Source organism: Lepisma saccharinum, chromosome 1 (assembly GCF_977018435.1).
Source record: "Lepisma saccharinum chromosome 1, izLepSacc3.1, whole genome shotgun sequence".
Lineage (NCBI taxonomy): Eukaryota > Metazoa > Arthropoda > Insecta > Zygentoma > Lepismatidae > Lepisma > Lepisma saccharinum.
In genome coordinates, this window is record NC_139229.1 from 64,757,728 (window position 1) to 64,781,660 (window position 23,933).

Consider the following 23,933-nt stretch of genomic DNA (forward strand, 5'->3'; position numbering starts at 1 on the left):
TACATCTTTTGCCATCTCTTCTTTTGTGAATTTGATTCGGGAGTCTTGTTCCCCCAATACATCAAATAACTTCAGAAGATCAGGTTTTTCCCTATAACCAGAACGTCATCGACGTATCTCCCGAAATATTTAAGATTTTCTACCATTTGTTCTAAGGCAGTTTTTTCTATAAAATGCATGAAGATCCCTCATGCAATCCCTGAAATAGGGTTGCCCATGGCTAAACCCTCTTTCTGTATGTATACTTCTTCGTTGAAACTGAAATAGTTATACTTAGTAAATAGGTCAAACCACCGTACATATTTCCAAGCTACAACTATATATACTCCTTTTTCTCTAAGCCATCTAAATAAACAGTCGGCTGCTTTGTCTCTCGGGATGCTAGGATAGAGGTTTACCACATCAAAGCTCATTATTTTATCATCTTTATCTAACTCTAGATTTCCGATCTTCTCTTTTACTTCCTTAGAATTATTAATACTGAATTTTGTGTTATTTCCCACTTCTTTAATTTTGGTTACAAGAGTTTTTGCTCAATTATATCCAGGGTGGGAGTACATAGGGATGATCCATCTTAGTGGTACACCCTCCTTGTGGGTTTTGGGGACTCCAAAGGCGACCGGAATTTCTCCCTTTTTACAACATTCGATTAGTTTCTTTCTCTCTGTTCTTGCAAGCGTTATGCTAGTTGATTCCTTTTTTGATATCCCTTCTAATTTTATTGATGGGTTACCTCGTACAATTTTGAAATTGCTACTACGGAAGCATTCCTTCATTTTCATTCTATATTCCTCTCTCCTCATAACTACCATTTTATTTTCTTTGTCTGATCGTATCAGGAAGACATTATCTTTTATCCATTTCTTAACGTTACTTAATTTCTTTTTGAATTCTTTTCGGGTGTCCTTCCTAATCCTATCAGTTTTCTCTCGTCCCCTTACCTCATTCTATTGTTTTCTAATTTGATTTTCAATAATATAATGAATTTTATTCTTAAGTTCACTTTTGTCTTCTCTATCATCAATCATCATTCCTATCCCTTCTGATGCTACTATAAAATCATCTTTAGAGATTTTTTGATCCCCGATAGCGAATTTCTGCCCTTTTCCCATTATTTCGTTAAGGTCCTTTGGCAGAATTAAATTGGTTAAATTTAACATGCTCCCCTCTGGGTCCCCCTGTTGTTCCCTAACCTTATTACGTTTGTTTTTTGTTCCCTTGTTCTTCCTAAGATTATTCAGCTTATTCTGTATGATGACTCCATGTTTATATTTTTACCATACCTCTTGATCCGTGTCTTGTTTGACGCAGCCAATGGTATAATTAAATTGGCATAGCCCATCTACCTGATGAAGGGAGTAGATACATCCCGAAACGTAGTTTCACGGAAATCTTATACTCACCTACGTAAGTACTTTTAGGTATTTTATAAAATATTTTTTATTTTTATATTGTACTGATAATTTATACTACGTGAGTAAGTTGCACCTGCATCAATATGAAATTTGTACTACAGACCTGTTCCATATCATTATACACTTTGCAATACATGTGATCAAACAAATGGATATAAATCAAATCAAAACCTATGAATTCAGAAGTAAATCATTATTATTAGGGACGATGCACGTATCCTACGATGATGGACCCCTTCACATTGGCTTCAGAATGTGGGTACTCCCCTTACATATTCTTTCCATACCTGAGTATCTTATCATACAACTGCACATGGTGCATGAGATGAATTAGATTTGATTAATTCACTAGTGTTAATGTTTATTCTTGACAACCTAAATGAATTAATTGTTAAAAAAAAAGGAGAGAGATGCATTAAGGCTATTCTTGCAAGCACGAATTTAACCACAAAAATATTTGGAACTTTACTGACACATTATTATGACATTATCAACAAATAAAAATGTAATACCAACCAATCAGAACAAATACAAATGTAATACCAACCAATCAGCTGTATCACTAATAGTAAATATGATTTAGAAGTGTGAAGTTTATGAAATAAATACACCATAAAAATGCGTACCTTCATGAGATTATCCACTCTGGCCAGAAGCTGGGTATTAATAGAAAGCCTGCAATACAGCTTATCCCCTGGCTTAGCCAACATCCTCTGCGCAAATTCTCTTTGAAACATTAACACTGCACAACGAAAGAAAGGTCTGTGGAGCAACAGTTTGAAAACCAGAGGGGATGATATTTGATACGGGATGTTAGCTACACACACATCAAAAAATGGCAAGTCTGTTTTTAGCACGTCACCAACCATAATTTGAAGCTTCGACTGTAAAGGGTTGCCCTGGACTCTCTTCTGAAGTTCTGCAACCAGTCTGTAAAATGAGCCATGTTTCATTAACGTAACTTAGATGTGGAAAGCAGAAATGTTCATTCCAAATCAACACTGTTATTTGTTAAGACAAGATTTTTGAATGAATGCACGTGTTGTTCTTGATGGTGGGCACATACTGTTACTATCACTGACAATATTCTTTTTACGCTACAAAACAAGCATACGTTTGTAATAGCAATCAGCTTTACTTGTGAAACTTTCAGCAGGCTAAATGATTTTACTTTAACACAGCCATAGGCATAACTTGGCAGAGGCACTTGACTCCCCCTCTCCCAAATTTCCAGACTTATTAACATTTACAAGTCAGGGGACCTAAGGATCAAAGTAAAAAAGAGTAATATTTGTGAGTTTGCAAATGTAACAGTTATTTAGTAAATAATCCTAGATGCTATTTTTATAGGATGGAAAACTTTATTGATTCTGCTCCCCCCAAATATTAGGCTCCAAGTTGGGCCCAGAACAATTTTTAATAACAGTTAATCTTATAAATGTAAATTAAAACAAAAAACAATTAATATTACAAATTATTATATCAAAACTATATTTTAATTATACTTAATACATTTGGTCTTTCTGTGTTCTGACAAATGTAAATGAAAACAAAAAAAACAGTTAATATTAATTGATTGATTTGCTTTATTTTTACTTCACTTTTTGTGCCACTTTTGGCTAATTTGCAAAGATGGGGATGAGTGATGATGTGATGATATTGATGAATGGACACTCACAAACACCCACGCCCAGGCCTGGATTTGAACCTGGGACCCCTGGCATCGTAGTGCGATGTGCCACAGGGGCTGGCAAAACCGTTAATATTACAAATTATTACGTCAAAACTATATATTTTTTTTATTACACTTTGTCTTTCTCTGTTATTTTATTGTATTGTATTAAAACAGAAGTGTTAGAATACATGTGATGTTGATTAACACACAATTTGAAAATATTATTTACAATGATTTTAGCAAAAGTAAATACTGCTTCACAACTGGATACTGGATGTAAAAAGAACCTTGAAATTTATTCAGTATCTTGAAAATCGCTTTAGTGTTGGAACACAGTCATTAGGACATTTTTATTACCTCGAAAAGACTATCAAAGAATGTAATGGCTCCCCATCCTCACTTGTTGTGCAAAGGCACTGGAACATGTATGCACAGCCTGACCGAAACTGTTTCAATTCAAGATGTTCCTTTTTACATAAGCCACATAATCTTAAGACCTTAATGTCACTGTATTTAAAATTTGAGTAACAAAGATTTCAAATACCTTGGATCTATTTCACATGCTACCACTCTTTTAGCTTTTTCAAGAAGTTTCATTGTCATATTTCCTGTTCCTGGACCAATTTCCAACACAACATCTGTGTTCCTTATGGCAGCTTTCTCTACCATTCCCTGAATAATCAAAGGATTCTTTAAAATGTGCTGTCCAAAGTCTTTGTTGAACAAAATTCCTGAAAGGGAAAGAAGAACACATGAGAGTTATAAATGATACAAATAGTTATTATTATTATTATTATTATTGGCAGGTCTGAAACCAACGGGGGAATTCCATCATCCAACCAAAAACATACATATTAACATTAGGAAAGGCAAACAAAATGAAAATTAAAAAAAAAAAACCTAAGGTAATTAGAGTTGCATCATGTCAAGAACCTTCAACAGCCAAGAACAATGGCTAACAATCGGCTTCAAGGAATATGACAAACAAATATAGGCCTACGTCAACACAATTTGCAAAACACTTATTGATTCTTGTCTCGATGTCAGTGAGTTTTAGACCAGTTTTCTTCATAATAAACAGAGTATAAATCAGATGTATTATGTTATCGTTCTTCAGTATTACTGAAATCGACAGTTTTGTCAAATTCAAGGTTTTAAACAGTTACAATATTGCACATAATGTTGCGATTATAACCTACTTCATCAGAAGTAGAAAATGACATTATTTTACTTTAAAATTACCTTTGACGCTTTGTCAGCATGAACCTCTTATCAATGTACAAGAATGGACTTAGTTTGTACTATGGTTGCTCGGTGGTTGAGTGTGTTGAGTGATGGACTCATGATGTCACCAGCATAAATTACAGATTTGATTCTCAGCTTTGCAGGGGTTATTCTTTGCGTGTGTTCCTTCCAGATTTCATCTATTTTTGTAGTATGGTATTTTAACTAAAAACTAGTATCTGATGAATGAAGCACGTATGCTCCAGAAATTCTACATCAGAAAGCATTTAAATGTTTGCAACAACCGAAACTACAAAAGAATAATAATAAAAAAAATAGTTCATAGGTTGAAATAGATTGATAAATGATCTTAGTGAAAGAGTTTATTAAATAATCTTGGTACAATAATTTGCATGTTCAATTAGCAGAAATCATTAATTGTGAAGATATAGGTCATCATTACTGACTTATAGAATATCATACCCATGTAGGGCTACTTTGCAGTTAAAGAAACATGTGCATGAGTGTTGTTTGAACAACAAACTAAAACATATTTTACTTAAACCTTTGAGGAGTAAATAAGAGTCAGATTATCTGTAAGTTAAGAATAAATCTGCACATTAGATCCAAGTTCTGAGTTTGTAATGATTTTCACAAGTTGTTCAATAGGATGGAGAAAGTTATTATAACACTAGAAATGAGTATGGAAACAGGTTTTGAAACTAAATATAGGGTGAGGCAGTCAAACGGGAAGATTTAAAAAAATTCACAAAAAATAGAGAGCAAATAGCTATTAGTTAATTTTGAACATGAATGTACTGTACATGAGTTGAAATTGCTAGTGTGCCTCTCCAATGGCCCAGTGGTAGCATCGTCGCCTTGTAATCAAGAGGTCCTGGGTTCGATACCTAGTGGAGGCTCATGGTGGTTCGGATCCCACTTCAAACTGTAGGTCCAGTCCCGATTAGCCTTACTGTGCATAAAGTGAACTTACAACACCAACTCAATAAAATACCTATTCAAAACACATAAATAACATCATAAGCATGTAGAAGTCTTCATAATGCATGAATCTTGGGTAAGAATGAAGAATACAGAGAATGTGTCTAATTTCTTTCCTACTTCTTATACTCACTAAATATGCAGTCCTGGTAATGTATCTGAAGTTAAGATTTGGGAGTCATGTGAAAAATTGTACACATACGTCTATATATGTTGCAAAATTACGTTCTTCATTACCGCGTTCATTCTCCATACAGAAACATAGGAACCATGTTTGATGATATGAACAAGTGAAGTTCAGCATTCGTTTCATTGTCTACAGCATTGCCAAACTGTTCCTTCGTTACTTGCCGAGCATTAATTGTTGCTTCGTTACTTGAAGATCATTAATCGTTGAAGCATGACAAAAGAGAGGATGGACTTTCATTAGAGGTAAGTTTGGCAACGGTGTTCGAGCATTCTGATACAAAAATGGTGTCTTGCACAGTCAGGAAGCTAATGCTACAAAACTTATATTTGGTTACAATATGTGCTCATCGGCAAAACATTTAACTGATATCCCCGCGAACCATTTTCGGTAAAGTTAGGGTAAGAAAGGATATTTAATTTCGTTAATTTTTGGTATATTAACTACTTTTGGCCTTCTAATCAGTACATTATGCACAGGTCGCCCCACAAACCATTCACGGATAGCCCCACAAACCATTCACGGATAGCCCCACAAACCATTCACGGATAGCCCCACAAACCATTCACAGATAGCCCCACGAACCATTTCTGGTAAGGTAAGGTTAGGTTAGGCAAGCTTAGTTAAAATTTGTTCCTAAAACAATGCAATACAGCTGTAAAAAAAAATCACTTACATCGGCTTTTTTCCCTATTTCCACACATGACCCCTGCTTAACAACAGATTCATGATTAGAAGGCCAAATTTAGTTAGTATATCAAAAATTAACGAAATTGGGAGACATTCTCTGAATCTTGATCCAATTTACCTACCAATGAAAGCATATGATTGAGGTGGAACAAATAAACGTATATAATATTGTAATTACACAATCAGAACTTAAGCCTGCCTTGGTTTGGGGGAGGGAGGAGATTTGTTAGGATATTCTGCATGTTTCTATGCAAAAGTTTTATTTATGACTTGTAGAATTTTTATGCTAGTTCGGAAAGTTGATTAAAATTTAAGCAATTGTTTTAAAAAATAAAGGCATACGAACTCTACGATTGCTTTTGGCAATTGATATACTGGAATGTCCTCCCAGGTTTTCATGTATGTAGTATTCTAAACTCTAAGTAACATTGAATATGGCCATTTTTTTTTCTAAGATGGCATATTCTGAATCGAATCCTATTGGATATAAACCTCTACTGATATTACAAGACAATCGTAGGAATTTTATAATAATAATAATAAATTCTTTATTTCCATAGACCCATATCCAAGGGTGTGGAAAACATCATACAATACTAAATATTACAAATGGAGTAGGATTACAATGAAAAGAACAAATGCAAAAACAAAAATACAAATAAATTGTATGGGTTAAACAGTTATAAGTGTCACATACTAAACTTGTAAAAGAGAAAATCCAAATGTAAGAGACATACAATATCAAAGTAATTTAGATGCTGCAATTTACTAATCCAGTTTAACTATTTAAATTCATTGAGATTATATAACTGTTAAATATGGTACTACTTTCGTATAGGTGAAACACCTAGAAATAATTTATTTCGCACTTTTTTACATTGCTAATGTACTATTCTGCATTGCGGAACATTTCTTTAGGTGTAATAATGAATTTCTAATGAAAAAAATGATGTCTATTTCTTACATTGCCGAGTACTTACTGTTCTTCGTTATTTCGATTCTGTAACACACAATATGGCAATAGCGTACTGGTTCATCGCGCATTGTGCCAGTGTTTTGTCGATTTGGAGTGTGCATGCCCCCGGATTTGAAATTATGCTAATACCACGCAAACCATTGACGTTAGCCCCATAAACCATTGACGTTAGCCCCATAAACCATTGACGATAGCCCCATAAACCATTGACGATAGCCCCACAAACCATTGACATTAGCCCCATAAACCATTTCCCCTAATGTTAGGTTAGGTTAGGCAAGCATACTTAAAAAAAAATAAAAAATACTCGACACGTATGTTATAGTGAAAACACGGCGAGGTTTGAAACACTTACTGGGGGGTTTACTTTATGTAACACACGGAACATTGTGCTCACGTGCAGAAAGCAAATGGCGGCAGCAGCAATAATGTGTCGGAGAGATATTTTCGCAGATAAACACATGATTTCGCATTAAAATGGATCAAAACTACATTCCCGAACTTCAACAACGCTACAGAAAATGATCTGCGTAAGTACTTTCTTATGTAAAAAGTAAGAAATCTGTTTCCGCTATACGAAAGTGTTACCTTAAATACTGTTTAATTGCTTTCAGTTTCTTGGAAGTTCCTGCAATTTATTTGATGTGTGTGGGAAGTTTGTTATGCTATTTTATTCCTGCAACATGAGGTCATTTGGGCCCAAGTTCCTTTTGTTTTATTGCAATTTCATCATGCTAAGAATGCAATTTTTACATGGTTCGATTTCGATGTACGTCTGTTAACACATACTGCGGAGTTTTAGCGATTACTTAAGGTTTTGTTCAATATATGCTTTCGTGGTTAGGTTAAGTTTGGTTTTCTTAGCATTAAAATAAAGTCCCTAAATGCATTCTACTAAGGTTCCGATTTACTTCTACATTCATTCCCACGCTTCTACGATATTTACTGTCGCTTGTCGACGGAGAATATCTTGTCCAAGAGAAGTACGTAAGGTAATGTTCAAGTTGTTTTTTTCAAGATAAGCAAGGTTGAAATTTCGTGTGACAATGATTTCCAAAATCCTACGATAATTAGTCTTTGTGCTACGAGAAATCATAAAATAATTGATACCGTTACCGTGATTTGTCTGAAAGAGCAAGTCTGTGTGCTTGCATGTGGAAGTTCTCTTTTTGACGTGTGTTGTGGTGATGGAAGGTTGAATTTTTATCTAATTTACGGTGTTTTAGTACATATTCAATTACTTTATAAATATATAGGGAATATATGGTCATAATTTTATTTTCTCTAAATAAATCTCTACATGAGTTTCTATAGTGGAACCACAAGCAAAAAAACCTGCGCAGAAGCACATCGCGCCGGCGGGTGCGGGAAAGGGCAGGGGGTAAGGAACATTCAGCCGGCTAACGTCAGCGTTGCCAGGCCTATTGATTTCTCGGGAGAATTCCTTAATAAACTATTGCTATGGAACCTCCAGCGGACAGCTCAAAAACACGTTTCCTGCTCATCTTACTTGAACATGGAGGGAGAGGTGGAGTGAAACTCCACTCAGCCGTGAAAAGTGTTGCTTGAACTGTGAAATTATGTAAATCGATACTCAATTGTGCTAGGAAATTATTTTATTACTTTTACTACATTACTATTTTAAGATGGCAGTATTTTATCCCACCCCAAACTCTATTTCTATTTTAATTATTTTACGTCGCTTTTGTGCCTCTACGGGTAAGTACGACAACAAGGATGAATGAAGAAGTGATGACATGGATGAAGTGACACAAACACAGTGAAACGTCCATGCCTGGCTAGGTAGAAGGTAGAACCTCTGACTTAGTATCGTGGGCAAATTATATAATATATATATATATATGTGTGTGTGTGTGTGTGTGTGTGTGTGTGAGGGGAGGGGAGGGGGTTATTTATAGCAGATGGGTGAACCCTAGCATAAGCGTTGTTATCTTCAATTATTGAGGAAGACATGCTGTATAATTCACCAATATATTTCACATACGTAATTCATTTTCTTATTATGGTGCAGGACGCGTGCCAACCCCTGACGATACCTGTACACCGAACACCAGCAGAAGACAAATTAATTTGTTATTGTTAGCATTCGACTTGAAAGATTGTAGAAAATCTCCGACAACGAAGGGCGGCACGTTAGCTTCATTTGTGAACACAACTTTCTACGATTTACTGTCCGAAAATAGAGGCATGGCAGACCCCTTTGTCGGTGCTGAAAAGGGGTAAACTTGAGGGTGTTTTCCGTGCACCCTCTTAGATTTACCACCGGGAGATGCGGAAGAGATGAAAGACATTGGTCGGGTCCCTCGGACGGTTTACTATCTTTTGTTTGAAACACTTCCACTCCTGAAATGGAGATGTTCGGTTTCTTTTCGCCAAACACAGGGTACTGGGTTTAGCACCATTGTTACAAAAGTATATCTGACGTTTACACCGTAAACAACGCGCGCCACTCCAGCACGGGCTTTAATTGTGACCCTTTGCTTGGCGACTCTAGGTTATTCACAACTTATCCCGTTCCCTTCCCTTCCCTTCTGGAAAATGAATGTTGACATAAAAGTACCAATTATTTCAGACTTATGAGTCGATTTCAGTCACAGTAATTTACATCCATTATTATAATAGGAACGTGGTAATTTCAAACTCAAGTGGTGTTTTCTGAGAGGTCAACGCTATTACGGGTTAATATACCTAGTTTACCCGCCTGATAAAAAACAACAACATTGTTTCCCCCTCGCTGGAAAAAATCTGCGGACGTTCCCTTGCCCCCAAGTGCGCACGCCTATGCCCCCCTAAAGAAAACGTCGTTTATCCGCTACTATCAGATCATTGGATTTTGTAGCAGATCTTCTGGTTTCTCAAGGAACAATCTCGTGATTTTTTTAAGGCTGACCTGGCAACACTGCCCCGAGCACCGACAACGGCAGGGAAGATGCGCGAACGCTTTTGACGAAAGGTTTTTTCCTTGTGGTCGAACTATAATTGGTATTTTGAACATATACCGTATTGCTATTTTCTGTAGAGCATGCAGTGTATTCCCCATGCTATTATACAATATTCTAGGTATAGATATACAAGTCCATAATATAGCTTTGTGTTTATTTCAGACACATGATATTGTGTTAGTTAGGAGTTTTAGGAGATATAAGTTTTTCCCTACTTTTTTGCATACCTGGTCAATATGATATGTCCATCTTAATTTGGCATTAATAACTAAACCTAAACATTTTACTGGATTGGTAAATGTCTGTTATATCGGAGAAACATTTCTACAGAAGAAACTACTTATGGAAATGAGTTTCTGTAGCATTTTGAAAGTTTGTGGAGGTATTTTCTCACCGTAGAATGCTGCACAACAAGAAATAAGCACTTCTGATATAATAAACTTGCATTTTGTGCAAAGCGACAACATTATGCTGTTGTTTCCATTATGTACCTGAAGATGGCACAGGCATCGAAAGTCACACAGTCTTGCCAGTGTTTCCAAACGTGCCTTTTTTAAGAGAGTTTATTTTTAAACTATGCTTACCTAACCTTGCCGGAAATGGTCCATGGGGTTATCATGAATGGTTTTTGGGGCTATCCGTAAATGGTTCATGGGGCGATCGTGAATGGTTTTTGGGGCTATCCGTCAATGGTTCGTGGGGTTATCATGAATGGCTTTTGGGGCTATTTCTCAATGGTTTTTGGGGCTATCCGTCAATGGTTTGTAATGACATAATGAACACGAAAGTAGGTATTTTTCGGTTAAAAAGGTTGAAACACTGCATACCCGCTCCAAATCGACAAAACACAAGAACGACGCACGGTGATCCACAGCTGTGCGTGCCATATTGTATGTTCCGCAACGGAAGAAAGGAACCAAAAGAATTACTCGTAATGTGAAAAATCAATGTTATTTTCGTGTAAAAGCATAATGGCACCTTCAACTATGTTCCGTAATACATAATTGATAAGTACGAACCATCCGAAACACAAAATATCCGATTTTAATGTGTCTCCGATATAACAGACAAAATATCTGTACATGGTTCGTGGGGTTTTCGAACCTGAAAAAAAAAAAAAAAAATACAAAATCAGTAACACGAAAGTGGGTATTTTTCGATGAAGAAGGTTGCAACACTGCATAACCACTGATCATGGACAACACTAGTCAAGATTTCTCCGCCATATTGCGCGTCATGCAAGTGAAAACGAACAAACAAGAATTACTCGATATGTCGAAAAATTGAGATTATTTGCATGAAAGAAACAGTAACACTTTACTATACCGGAGGCGGATTTCTTCAAATTTACAGGAGAAAGTACTTACGCAAATGATTTTCTGTAGTGTTGTTGATGTTCGGTAATGTAGTTTTGATCCATTTTAATGCCAATGCATGTGGTTTTCTACGAAAATCTCTTTCCGACGTGCTATTGCTGCTGCTGCCATTTGCTTTCTGCATGAGACCACAATGTTCCATGTGTAAACGCCGTAGTCAGTGTTTCAACACACGCAGTCTTTTCGCTATAAGATGGCATGCCGTTGTCCGTATATGCTAAATTGAACGAAAGGAGTGCTAATGGAACCTAACCCAACAGGCCTAACCTAACCTTGTAGGCATACCTCATCCCTGTGATGGTTCGTGGGGCTATCGTGAATTTTTAGGCTAACGTCAATGGTTTTTGGGGCTACCCATGGATGGCTTTAGGGGCTAACATCAATGGCTTAATAATTACTCTTTAGGTACTACTTTACTATACCGGAGACACCTATCAATGATTTATTTCGCAATTTTTTACATTGCTAACGTACTATTCTGCATTGCAGAACATTTCTTTAGGTGAAATATTGAATTTCTAATGAAAATAATGTATATTTCTTACATCAACGAGTACTTACTGTTGTCCAAAAATTCACGATAGCCCCACGAACCATCACGGGGACGAGGTCTACCTACTAGGTTAGGTTAGGCCTGTTAGGTTAGGTTCCATTAGCACTCATTTCGTTCAATTTAGCATATACGGACAATACGAGAGTGTATTGTGCTCTCATGCAGAGAGCAAATGGCGGCAGCAGCAATAGCGTGTCGGAAATAGATTTTCGTAGAAAACCACATGCATTCGCATTAAAATGGATCAAAACTACATTCCCGAACATCAACAACGCTACAGAAAATGATTTGCGTAAGTACTTTCTCCTGTAAATTTGAAGAAATCCGTCTCCGGTATAGTAAAGTGTTACCAGGTATTTTTCAGTGAACAAGGTTGCAACACTGCATACACACTCCAAATCGACAAAACACTGGCACAACGTGCGATGAACGGGTAAGCAATCGCCATATTGTGTGGAAATAAGGAAGAACAGTAAGTACTCGTAAAAGTAAGAAATAGGCATTATTTTCGTTAGAAATTCATTATTGCAGAATAGTACATTAGCAATGTAAAAAAGTGCGAAATAAATCATTGACAGGTGTCTCCGGTATAGTAAAGTAGTATCAAAAAAACTAAATGGCACCTTCAAGAATCCTTAGGAATGCAGAATACGTAAGAAAAAGAGAAAATACGTGAGAAAAAGAAGAAAATAAAGGAATTTCAGACGTTTGGCGGTTACTGAAATTTTACCGATGACAATTATAACTGTTTGCCTAACCCAACCGAACCTAACCTTCCCATACATGGTTCGTGGGGCTGTTTATGAATGGTTCGTGGGGCTGTTTATGAATGGTTCGTGGGGCTATTTATGAATGGTTCGTGGGGCTATTTATGAATGGTTCGTGGGGCTATCTGTGAATGGTTCGTGGGGCTATCTGTGAATGGTTCGTGGGGCCTTCTGGGTAAAATTCACTGTGAATGTCACAATTTCCTCTGGAGATATAACTAAACGTAATGTGGTTAGGTTAGGCAAACAGTTATAATTGTCATCTTTAAAATTGTCATGTTCTTGTATAACAACGGTGTGGCTGGAAACACTCACCGGGGGTTACATCATCGAACGCACGCAACATTTGATTCACGTAGTGGAGGGACATAGAGGCAACAGCTTTCGTGCATTGGAGATACATTAATCTTCAAAAATACATAATTTACCCGCGAAATAAATTAACAGATGGGAAAAACACTTCAACGACCTTTCAAAAGTGTACGGAAAGTAAGTTCGGTAAGTACTTTCGGTTTGTAGTATCTGCGTGTATATATACACATCACCTACTTACCTTGTCTAACAATTTCATTGTGTTTCCGCGTTTTCTTCTCAGCTTTTACCTTGGGCATCTTATAATTAAAATGTCTACAATTTTTGTATGTGACACACCAGGAGGAATACAATCACAATAAATTCTAAAATTCAGGTATGTTTTTCACGCAGAACACGTTGTACATGCGTTCTACCCAAAAACAACCACAGATCTCACTTATTGCACGAGTTTTAAACACGTTTTTGGTCAATCCACGCTCTTCGTTCGCTGTTAAGTTAGGTATGTTCGTTTAGGGCTCTTAGCATAATTCATAACTTTTGGTCAAACCAGGAAAAATAGGAGTGTATTAAGCTAAGAGCCTTAAGACTATCATGCCTAGCTTAACCTAACAACAAAACGTGTTAATCCTTACATCAGGAGACGAATTTCTTCTTCTTTTTTTTTTGTCCCTGTCAGCATTATCTTGTCGACTTTGGACATCGTTATTGTTTTTGTTTTTTTTATTTCTTTTAATGTTTTCTTCTAAAGTTGGCAGTTAGTCTCACAAAATAATCGGAATCACAAATATATAACAATTATTATAAATAATTCACTTTTTTTTGTCCATTTTGCTGTTTCTTAAAAATCACTTTATATTTCAAGTCTACATTTTCGAGAATATGCATACAGCATCCATATTAATAAAGGGGATAAATCTGTTAAAATGGATGATAGTGATATTGGAAATGGAATTTTTAAACGTTGAAAACCTTTGTAGAGTATGATTTGTTGATCTGAATAGATTGGGCATTCTAGAATTAAATGTTGAGCATCAGAATTATTATTGCCACATTTACAATTTTCTTGAGTTTTAATTTTTATTTTTGCTAAATGTGCTGGTGTACGTACGTGTCCTGTTCTTAATCTATTAATAAAAACTATGACTTGCCGTGGGAGTGTGTATGAATTGAACCAAGGGACTTTAGATTTAAATTCTGCAATCCATCTATATGTGTTGCCAACAAACTTAAATTGATCTTTGCACCATTCATTCCATTGTTCCATAAGTTTGATTTTTACTCGTGGTAATAAATCAGTATACATTAACCTATTGAAACTTATGAGTTGTAAATCTCTGGCCTGTTTAGCGTATATGTCCACTCTATCATTTCCTACATTAATATCATGTGCTTTGACATAACTGAATTGTATGTCAATGTTTCTTTTGAAAGCAAGTTGAATTTGTTGAATAATTAAAATAATAAGATATGATTGGTGACATAATTTGGGATAGGATGTAGATAATGCTTGAAGAACACTCAGCGAATCTGTAAGGAGAAGAATTTTTTTGAAGTCTTCCGCTATTCCATATTGTAAGGCTTTGTATAGGGCGTAACTTTCCGCAGTAAAAATAGATGAATCTATAGGTAATCTAAATTGTTGATAAATGTTTTTCTCTGGGATGTAATAGGCACATCCTACACTATTGTTATTCTTAGAACCATCGGTGTAAATCATTACATGCATTGGCCATTTTTCTCTGTACAATGCATGTAAACCTAGATCTCTGAAGTGGATTGAACATTGAGTATATAATGGAATATCTAGTTGATAGATCAAAGGATGTAAGAGAGTGAAAGTATTAGATCGAAGTTCTGGAAATAAGTAATGACAGTATACAAGGAAATATGAGGTGGTATGAGGATTTATTACATCGGCTTCAGCCCATTGTTTTTGTATTTCAAACAATTTATTAAATGGATGAGGATGATTTTCCCATGATTTAAGGAGGAATTTTATTGTTAATTGAATCCGCCTGTGACTCAAAGAAGTCTCTTTACTCTCCATATAAACACTTACATTGGGGCTTGATTGCATAAGACCTAGACAAATTCTCAATGCTTTTCTTTGTAATATATCTAATTTGTCGAGTAGATTGGATTTTGCTCCCCCGTAGCTGAAAGCTGCATAGTCGAAAAATGAGCGAAAGCAATTTTTATAAAAGAGAAGTAAAATTTTGGGGTGGCCTCCCCATTTTGTTGTTGTCATGCTACGAATTATGTTTAAAAACTTTTGACCTTTGTTTAATAAATATAAAATGTGTGTATTCCATGTAAAACGTCTATCAAAATGTACACCTAAATATTTGTGAGAATCTGTCACTGGGATGTCAGAAATTTGTAAAATATTATTGGGATAACTATCTGTGCGTTTGTTATTAAAGCAAATGATTTTGGATTTATTTTCACTAAGGGTTAATCCTGCATTATGAAACCATTCTCTAATGGTGTTAATTAAGCTCTGTGTTTTAATTATACCTTGGGTTGCATCATCTGTAGTACAGTAAAAACAGAAATCATCTGCGTATTGTACTAACTGGAACGGATAAAGAGGTAAGGAGTGAATTTCATTTGTGTAAATATTAAATAATAAAGGACTTAAAGGTGCACCTTGAGGAATTCCTATGCTAGTGAAACGAGGGTCACTAATTGTTTCTGAGAACCATCCATATATCTTTCTATTGGAATATAGGTTCCATATGATTAACGATAATTGAGGATGAATGAAAAGATTTTCTAATTTGTTACAAAGCATATGTAAATTGATAGAATCATATGCTTTTTCCACATCTATAAAAAGACTATAACAGTGTGAACGACTAATTTTGCTATTTTGAATTGCAGTGCTTAGGATAGCTATTGCATCTTGACTGCCATAATTGATTCTAAAGCCAAGTTGAGTAGGATAAAAGAAACGTTGACGTTCTAGTGTCCAGGTAATTCTGAGGTATATCGTTCGTTCGAATATTTTTTCCAAAACTGAAATTAACATTATGGGTCTGTAAGATGTAGCACAATGTGGTGATTTATTTGCTTTTAAAACTGGGAGAACTATATAATCTTTCCACTCCCTCGGTACTATACCGGTACGGAATATGTTATTGTAAAAAGATACAAGAATATCTAAACCTGCTTTAGGTAGATATTTTATGGCTTGGTATGGTATTCCATCTAAACCTGGTGCAGTGGGTTTAATATTATTAATTATGTTTTTTAATTCCTCTGTAGAAATGGGAGGGAATTCAAGTGAAAAGTTAGAAATATTTTCCTCTATTTTTTTATATGGAAGGTGTACTGATGGTGGAGCCAAAAGCATTAAAAATTGGTCTTGCCAACTATTATCTATAGGTTTTTTACGAGGTGGACATGGTTTACGTAAGGAATTAAATTTATGCCATACATTTCGGGATGATTCCTGCATGTCTATTGAATTGCAATATTTAATCCACGCTTCACGTTTTGCTTGTAGAAATATTTTTTTTCCTTGTGCTATTGATTTTTTCCATAATATTCGATTTTCAAGGGTAGTATATGAAGCAAAATGATTCTCACTCCTTTTTCGGTTGGCTTTTGCTGTCTCGCACTCCGAAGTCCACCAATGAATTTTTGGAAAAATTAGTCGTGAAAAATTTACTCTTTTTCGTGAACTGAGAATGTCTAAAACTTCTGTGATATATTGGAGTAGTGTATAGTATGAAACCGATTGAGAGGAATTTATTTGTTCTTTAAGTATATAAGAATCTATTAAAATTGTATATGATTCCCATGATATATTATTAATTTTCCAGCGATTTATGGGAAATAAGATATGTTGAATTGGTTGTGAGGATATAAAATGTGAATGAATATAAATGGGATAATGATCACTACCATACATTTCTTCCGCTGTGGTCCACTGAAATTTTGGTAATAATGATTCTGATATTATAGTGAGGTCTATTGATGAGGGATTATTTCCGTTGCGTGGGACGTGGGTGGGCGATCCATCATTTAGAACAATAAATGAGTTGTTTTCTATCCAGTCGGCAATGCTGGACCCAAGTCTGTCTGATGATTGTGAGCCCCAAATGTTATGATGACCATTAAAATCTCCAACAATGATGTATGGGCTAGGGGTATTTTTTGTCAATGCTTCTAAATCTGACGGTTTTATATTCTGAGAATTGTAATTTGATGGGATATAAATATTGATTATTGTTATTTTTTCCCCCTCTATGAAGATTTGGATAGCACGTGCTTCTACTTTATAATCGCGGAAGAGTTTATGGTGTTTGGATATCTGAATTTCCTGATATGATATTGATTCGTGGACATATATGCTAATACCTCGTTCATTTTCGGAATAGGGTGGGCCTAAACAATTATAATGAACAATTTTGTATGTTTCGTACTGTCTACCCTTAGTTTCCTGTAAGCAAAGAATTAAAGGATGACATTCCGTTATTAATTTCAGTAAGTCCAATTTTCGTGTAGAAAAGCTAATAATATTCCATTGAATGAGAAACATCTTCTGTTATGTGTATCCTACTTGTTCTGTTTGAAAGTAAGGTTTTGTAACACATTTAATAGATTTATGGATAGTTCATTGATATGTTGTAAAAGCTGTTTTTGTTGATGTAACTCTTTGAGTTCAACTAGAGTTGACCATAGGAGTGGTATTGTTTTGAGAAGTGAGGTGTAGACTTCGTGAATATTACCGATAGATGGGGGAGGTTGATCAATGATTTTTGTCGACCATTCAGAATGTCGATTGTTCGTAGAATTAGCAGAAGGGAAGATATTTTTCCCTATAGATGAGGAAGGAGTAATATCAGACTCCGTTGAGGAGCTTTCTGCTTTTGATGTTATGTGATCTGGATTATTGGGAACCATATGTCTCGCCTTGTTATGATATTTTCTTTTGTGCTTTGTAGGTTCATTGTTTTTTTTGTGTGCAATATTAGGTATCTCAACTATGTCTGGATGTGGAATTACTTTTGGGTCCACTGTGTCGTGTTCCAAAGAAAATTGTTGTCTTCCTATATTATTGAAAATGGGCTCCACAGTTGTAATGGTTTTTGTGTTAGTAGATGATTGTTCTTGTGAGCTTTTATTTTTTAAGTCAGTGGGTGGTGATCTGGAATATTGTTGAATAGGTGGAAACTCTTTAAAATTAATTGTGGGCTTCAAAATTTCCTCTATGCTAGGTTGTGGAATATAAGTCCCTTCTATCATTTGTTTAGCTTCACGGTATGATAAATTATTTAGAGCCATACGTTCCTGGATTTGACGCTCTTTGTGCCACATTGGGCAATTTTTATCAAGGGCTGAATGGGACCCCTGGCAATTCGAACACTTGGCAGGGAGATTACATGAATCTCCGTGTTTAATTGCTCCACAGGTAGCGCATTTAGACTGTGAACGACATTGGTTGGCCGTGTGAGCGAATCTGAAACAGTTTCTACATTGAATGACTGTTTTCTGTCGGGGTGTTACTTCATATATGCTGCTATTTATGGCTACTTTTTCTGGGAGATGTCTACCTTGGAATGTCAAACACACTAGTTTAGTATTTCGTAGCTGAAACGATCCATCACTTTTCCAAATCTTTTTCTTCATTCGTTTTGCACTAATGATAGGAATGTATGATTGACTGCCATCCACTACGTCTTCCTCACTGACGTCGAATTCTATACCATATATTAAACCTTCTCGTTGAATTAAGGATTGAGGTATGCGAGCCTTAATAGAAAGATGAGATTGAAATTCTTCGTTTTTAACAAAGTTATTCGCCTCCTGAGCAGTGTTGAAATATACTCTTACCCTATTACGACCACCTTGGTCTATATATTTAACTGGAATTTCTGCTTTTCGAAATTTGTTACCTAGGCTCCCGCCTGCAAGTTTACCAACGTTTCTTCCTGTACCCTCTATCAGAACTATGAAAGGGCCATTACTGTTATAATCGTAGAAGTTCTGAGCCGAGATTCTTGCGTTCGAAGATTTAAGAGAATTATCCATAACTTCTTGATCTTCTTGATGGGTTATTGTCTGAGAAGTCTCTACTTCAATGTAGAATGCGGGTGAAATGTTAGGATTCATGTCATCACCAGTGTTTTCAGAATTGAAAGACGAGGTTGCATGAAGATCATTTAAGTCTTCCATTCTGATTATCAATGATAGGACCTTTACGGCCTATTATTATACTATTTGACACTTGTATGGATTAGAAGTCACCTGTATCACTTGAATACTTGATCTTTATGTTTAATACACAGTACAATCACAATCACTTCACACTTGCACCTTAATCAGCCCAACGCCATTATCCCGCAACATTCAGAATACGTGTCTTGCTTCAGGAGACGAAGGGCGGGCTCTTGACCAAAGTTGATTGAGAATTGTGCGATAAATAAGACAAAGTGCACTGTTAGGTCAATTATCCATGACTATGAACTCTATTTATTCACGTTTCCCTTTACATCCTGTCTTTCAAAATAAGTAAATTATGATAATAGTTGTGAGGACCGTTTATTATCTGATTCTTAATCGTTTATATTTTCCTTTTTACCTGCATTTTGTGAACAATAAGGAGAATAAATATGGTGCTGGACTGTTTGTGGTACCTTTCTATATGAACCTTTCCTATACAGCGCCTTGAATAACGTAGTGTGGAAAACGACCCAAGGAACTGGTTCCCGCGATTGATGAGAATATAGATGGCAGTGCGATCAGAATCGGTGCTAATGGACATTTCCACTTTGACATGAAAAACGTTTTAAATCCATTCATTTTACGGATAATGACACAAATATGAGATGTGCAAAATATCTCGGCGATATTTGTTTCGGTTCTCGAGAAACACGCCTTCAAACACCGCTGAAATTCACCTACTACGTCACGCATTTGAAAACGTCCTCTCCACAGACAGGCGGTCATCTGACGTCATCACTCAGAAATGCGTGCAGGCGGGGCTTCTGCTCGTCCCGACAACTTAACATGAGACGCGGAAGCGACAGAAAATTCACTTGCTACTGTGTAAAACAAGTATCTTACAACTTCCAGTGTAAAAATCTGTGCTCCATTTCTTGGAGATGAATTATGCCCTAGCAGCAGGGTTGGCATGTTTAAAACAAAAGTGTTTAAAACACTTTGTTTTAAACGTTTAAAACACACGGCTTTGTTTTTTTACAAATGTTCTAAACGTTTAAAACAATGTGTTTTAAACATGTTTTTTTTAGAAGTGTTTAAAATACATTTTGGTACTTGATATTTTATAATCTATGATATTTTTTTTTGTTTGGCAACCCTGTTTTTTCATTGAATCTGTGTCAATTAATCCGTCCTTTATGGGTCTCACTTATCGCACAACACTTGACCAACCTTTTGTTCTGACGTCACGGGAGAAAGCTTTTTAATTTTAGGGCACATGCCTACGTTGTATGCACAAGGTATCAAAACTGTTGTGCGACAAGATACCCCGTGCCTTACTGTAGAAATCGAAACTTCTCAGTTCTTTGTTTCCTACCGTCCTGTAAGTTTGAGACAGGTGGAAGCTGGAAACTAATATCTGAATACACAATGCGTGATTTTGATCATGACGTGATTTTTATTTCTCTTGCGATATGATTCATTGGTTTGTATAACTGAATGAAGCGCAGATGGTTACTTTTGGTAACATAATTTTGTACTTGGAAAGATAAATTGATCTGGAGAATTTATTATGACACTGCAGGTTGTTTTCTGCTATATAAACTGTTCAGGCAGCTGGAAATATTTCACCCTGATTTTTCCAGGACGAGGATAGTAATTCAATAATATTTAGTTTCTTTAAATTTAGATGAATATGAATCCTAACCTACTTCAACAGTGACGGTAAAAGGGGGCTATTACCCCCAACCTTTGTCCCTGCAGTAGAGGTATGCGGGACCCCGAAAAGTCGGGACCGGGATCGGGGGCAAAACAGGCCCGTTGCTAGAGGGGGGCAGGGGTCAACTGCCCTACCCTGAGAGCCTGATTTGGCACACCTGTGGAAAATACAGAACACATTCCTGTCTGAAATTCTCAATAATCTTTACAATTATATCATGTGTTACTCTAGCAACATAACAAAGACACTTATTGATTTTGTGATTTATTAGGGTGTGTTGGATTCCGTATAATGTCGTATCATGATTGGGGGGAGGGGGGAATTCCCTTCCAGTTTCAGACTTCGGAAAATGATTTCGCAATTTTCAGTATCTAGAAGAGTTGTGACATTTTGAGTAGTCTTGTATTAAAAGTGCGTAAAGGTGTCCGATATTTTTCTTGGGATGTGTTGCTATGAACTTGGAACTGCTTAAATTATTGCTTCATGTGATAGAGAGAGGGTGTGGATATTTGAGTTTTGTTACGTATTTACGTATCGTTGCATTTCTGCCACTTCTAGCTAATGGCAACAATGACTGATGACGTGAAATTGATGAAGAGACACTCACAAACAGTGCCGAAACCACAGGGGGGCATAAGGCATTGCCCCCCGCACCTTGGACGGAAGCCCATTCTTTGGGAAGCAAACATTGAAGTAAAAATACAAGACTAGGAGAATCTAAGAATAGCAGGACAATTGGATACTCATGATGGAATTAGTTTTTACGTGTTCCTTGCATTTTTCTTACAGACGACCAAGGGGACTTGCAAGGGGTTATAGCCCCCCTCCATTTCAAATTTTATACAAATAACAATACATTTCGTAAAATGTCCTTGCTCGCTTCGCTCGCAATATCTGCTATTCTTATAGTCCAAGTTCAGAGTCATAGCTATGGGGCGGCAGGAGTCGGCCCTGGGAGCCAAATGATCTATAGTAAAAAAAAATGTTAATGAGAATGCCATGGCACCCCGTAAAGTTATTTGCGCCCTATTAAAACAATTTATTTCTATGAAATTTAATATGAAATATTAAAGATGACACTAATCCAAGAAGTCATTGATCAGTCAAGGGATTCCTATTTGTTTGTCAGGTGTCAAAACATGTATTTCAACTATAATATAATACAATTCACACAATATCTTGCAAAATGGTTAACGTAACCAGCAGGCAACCATTGTCTGTAGTGATGCAAGAGTCTCCCCTTTGAAGAAAATAGAGTCCTTGGTGGACTAAGGGACCCATGCTTTAATGTTTTAGCAAGTACAAAAAATGTATTACAAATTTTTACACAATTCATCAAAGTGTAGATAATATGTAACCATTATTATTTAATTAATTCGATTTTTCTTACTTAACACAATACAATGGTGTTGTTGGATTCACATTAGATACCTTTGTGAGTAAAAATCATGCATCCTGGAAACCAGAGGGAATCATTATGAAGCATGATTTATAAAGGGCTCCCTTAATCAGTTTTGCAGAGAGGCCCAAAGCTGTTGGTACATATTAATAATCTATTAACATTATCGACCTGTAGATATCAAGTTGATACAGTCTCTATTAGCTTATTTATGTTAAACTTTATATTCTTTGAAGTGGCGTGCCCGGGATTTTGGAAAGGGAGGGGTTATGTCTACATTTTTAAGTAGTCATTCCTCATTTTGCCATATTTTCCTGCCTTTGATGTTATTTTTTTTAAATATTGGACCAAAAGGGAGGGGTATAACTCCCACTAGTCCCCCCTTGGGTACGTCACTGATTCTTTGACAATCTGGAAAGATCATTATCGAAATGTTGCTATTTGATGCTGCTCGAAGTTTTTATTGATCGTTGCAGTTTCAAGATATCATCCACTTATCTGTTTTGGGGGAGGGGGCAAGTGCCTCTGTGTACCCTGCTATATCTGCCAATGTGACACAATATATTAAGAAATTACCCCCTCTAGGATTGACTTCGCCCCCTCCTGGCTACGGGCCTGGGGCAAAAATTCCCGGCCCGATCGCGACTTCGGGAAATGACTTCCCGACTTTTCGGGATCCCAAGCAGTCGGGAAATACCGAATGGTCATTTAAAAAAAGTCGTCAATTCTCGACCTTTTCTGCATTGTAAATGTCTAGAACTTATCGGAAATTGTTAGTTTTGTACCAGAAGTGCAAAAACAAGCACTTAAGATGGGAATTACGTGTAGAATTCGAGATTTCAAGAGCTTTGGGAAATTTCGAACATATCCCGTCCCGAAAATTTCCCGACTTTGTCGGGAAATTGAGAATTTTCCCCATCCCGAATGTTGGGATTTAAAGAATTTCCCGTCCCGACCCTGCCGCTACACTCATAAAAATGAGTATTTTTTCTTTAACGACTTTAACTATAATTTACTGGGAAAAGGTTGACTTTCTTTTGTTTAAAACATGTTTAAAACATGTTTTTTTAACTCATGTTTAAAACTATGTTTAAAACAAAAAAACAGTTTGTTTTGTTCTTTTTAAAGAGACACAAATTTTGCCAACCCTGCCTAGCAGTATAGTAGTATTTACTATAATTCAGCCACTCGGTAGAGGGTTTTCCCATTAGGGTGACAAAGCAAACCTTGTAACAGTCAATGGCTGAACACGTGAACAGCCTTGCTCATTGCGAATACATAGGTTAGTTCTGACTGGCAAGAACTTAATATTATAGGAATGCCTTTTCTGGAATTACAGTTATTTTCGTCATAATATTTTCTTCACAAATTTTAAGATAATACTTTTAGAACACACTGGTTTACACGCCAATTTCTGCAATATAAGAGGTGATACGGTATAAAAAGGTACGGTGAGTTTTTCAATTTCCTGCAGTAAATGACAGTTTTCTTCGGTTAATATAT

General features: G+C 36.2%; 1 protein-coding gene across 2 annotated transcripts in view; it reads right to left on the minus strand.

Moving 5' to 3' along the window:
• The window catches only part of LOC145995964 (putative dimethyladenosine transferase), a 60,359-nt gene extending 46,582 nt beyond the window's left edge, over window positions 1-13,777 (minus strand). For both annotated transcript variants that reach the window (XM_083132050.1, XM_083132058.1), the window contains exons 1-3: window positions 13,382-13,777; window positions 3,635-3,821; window positions 2,042-2,345 (exon numbers count right to left, since the gene is read on the minus strand). In XM_083132050.1, coding sequence (XP_082988176.1) covers window positions 2,042-2,345; window positions 3,635-3,821; window positions 13,382-13,439 — 549 coding nt within the window. In that variant the 5' untranslated portion in view covers window positions 13,440-13,777. The remainder of the gene's footprint in view (window positions 1-2,041; window positions 2,346-3,634; window positions 3,822-13,381) is intronic.
• Between the last annotated feature and the right edge of the window lie 10,156 nt (window positions 13,778-23,933).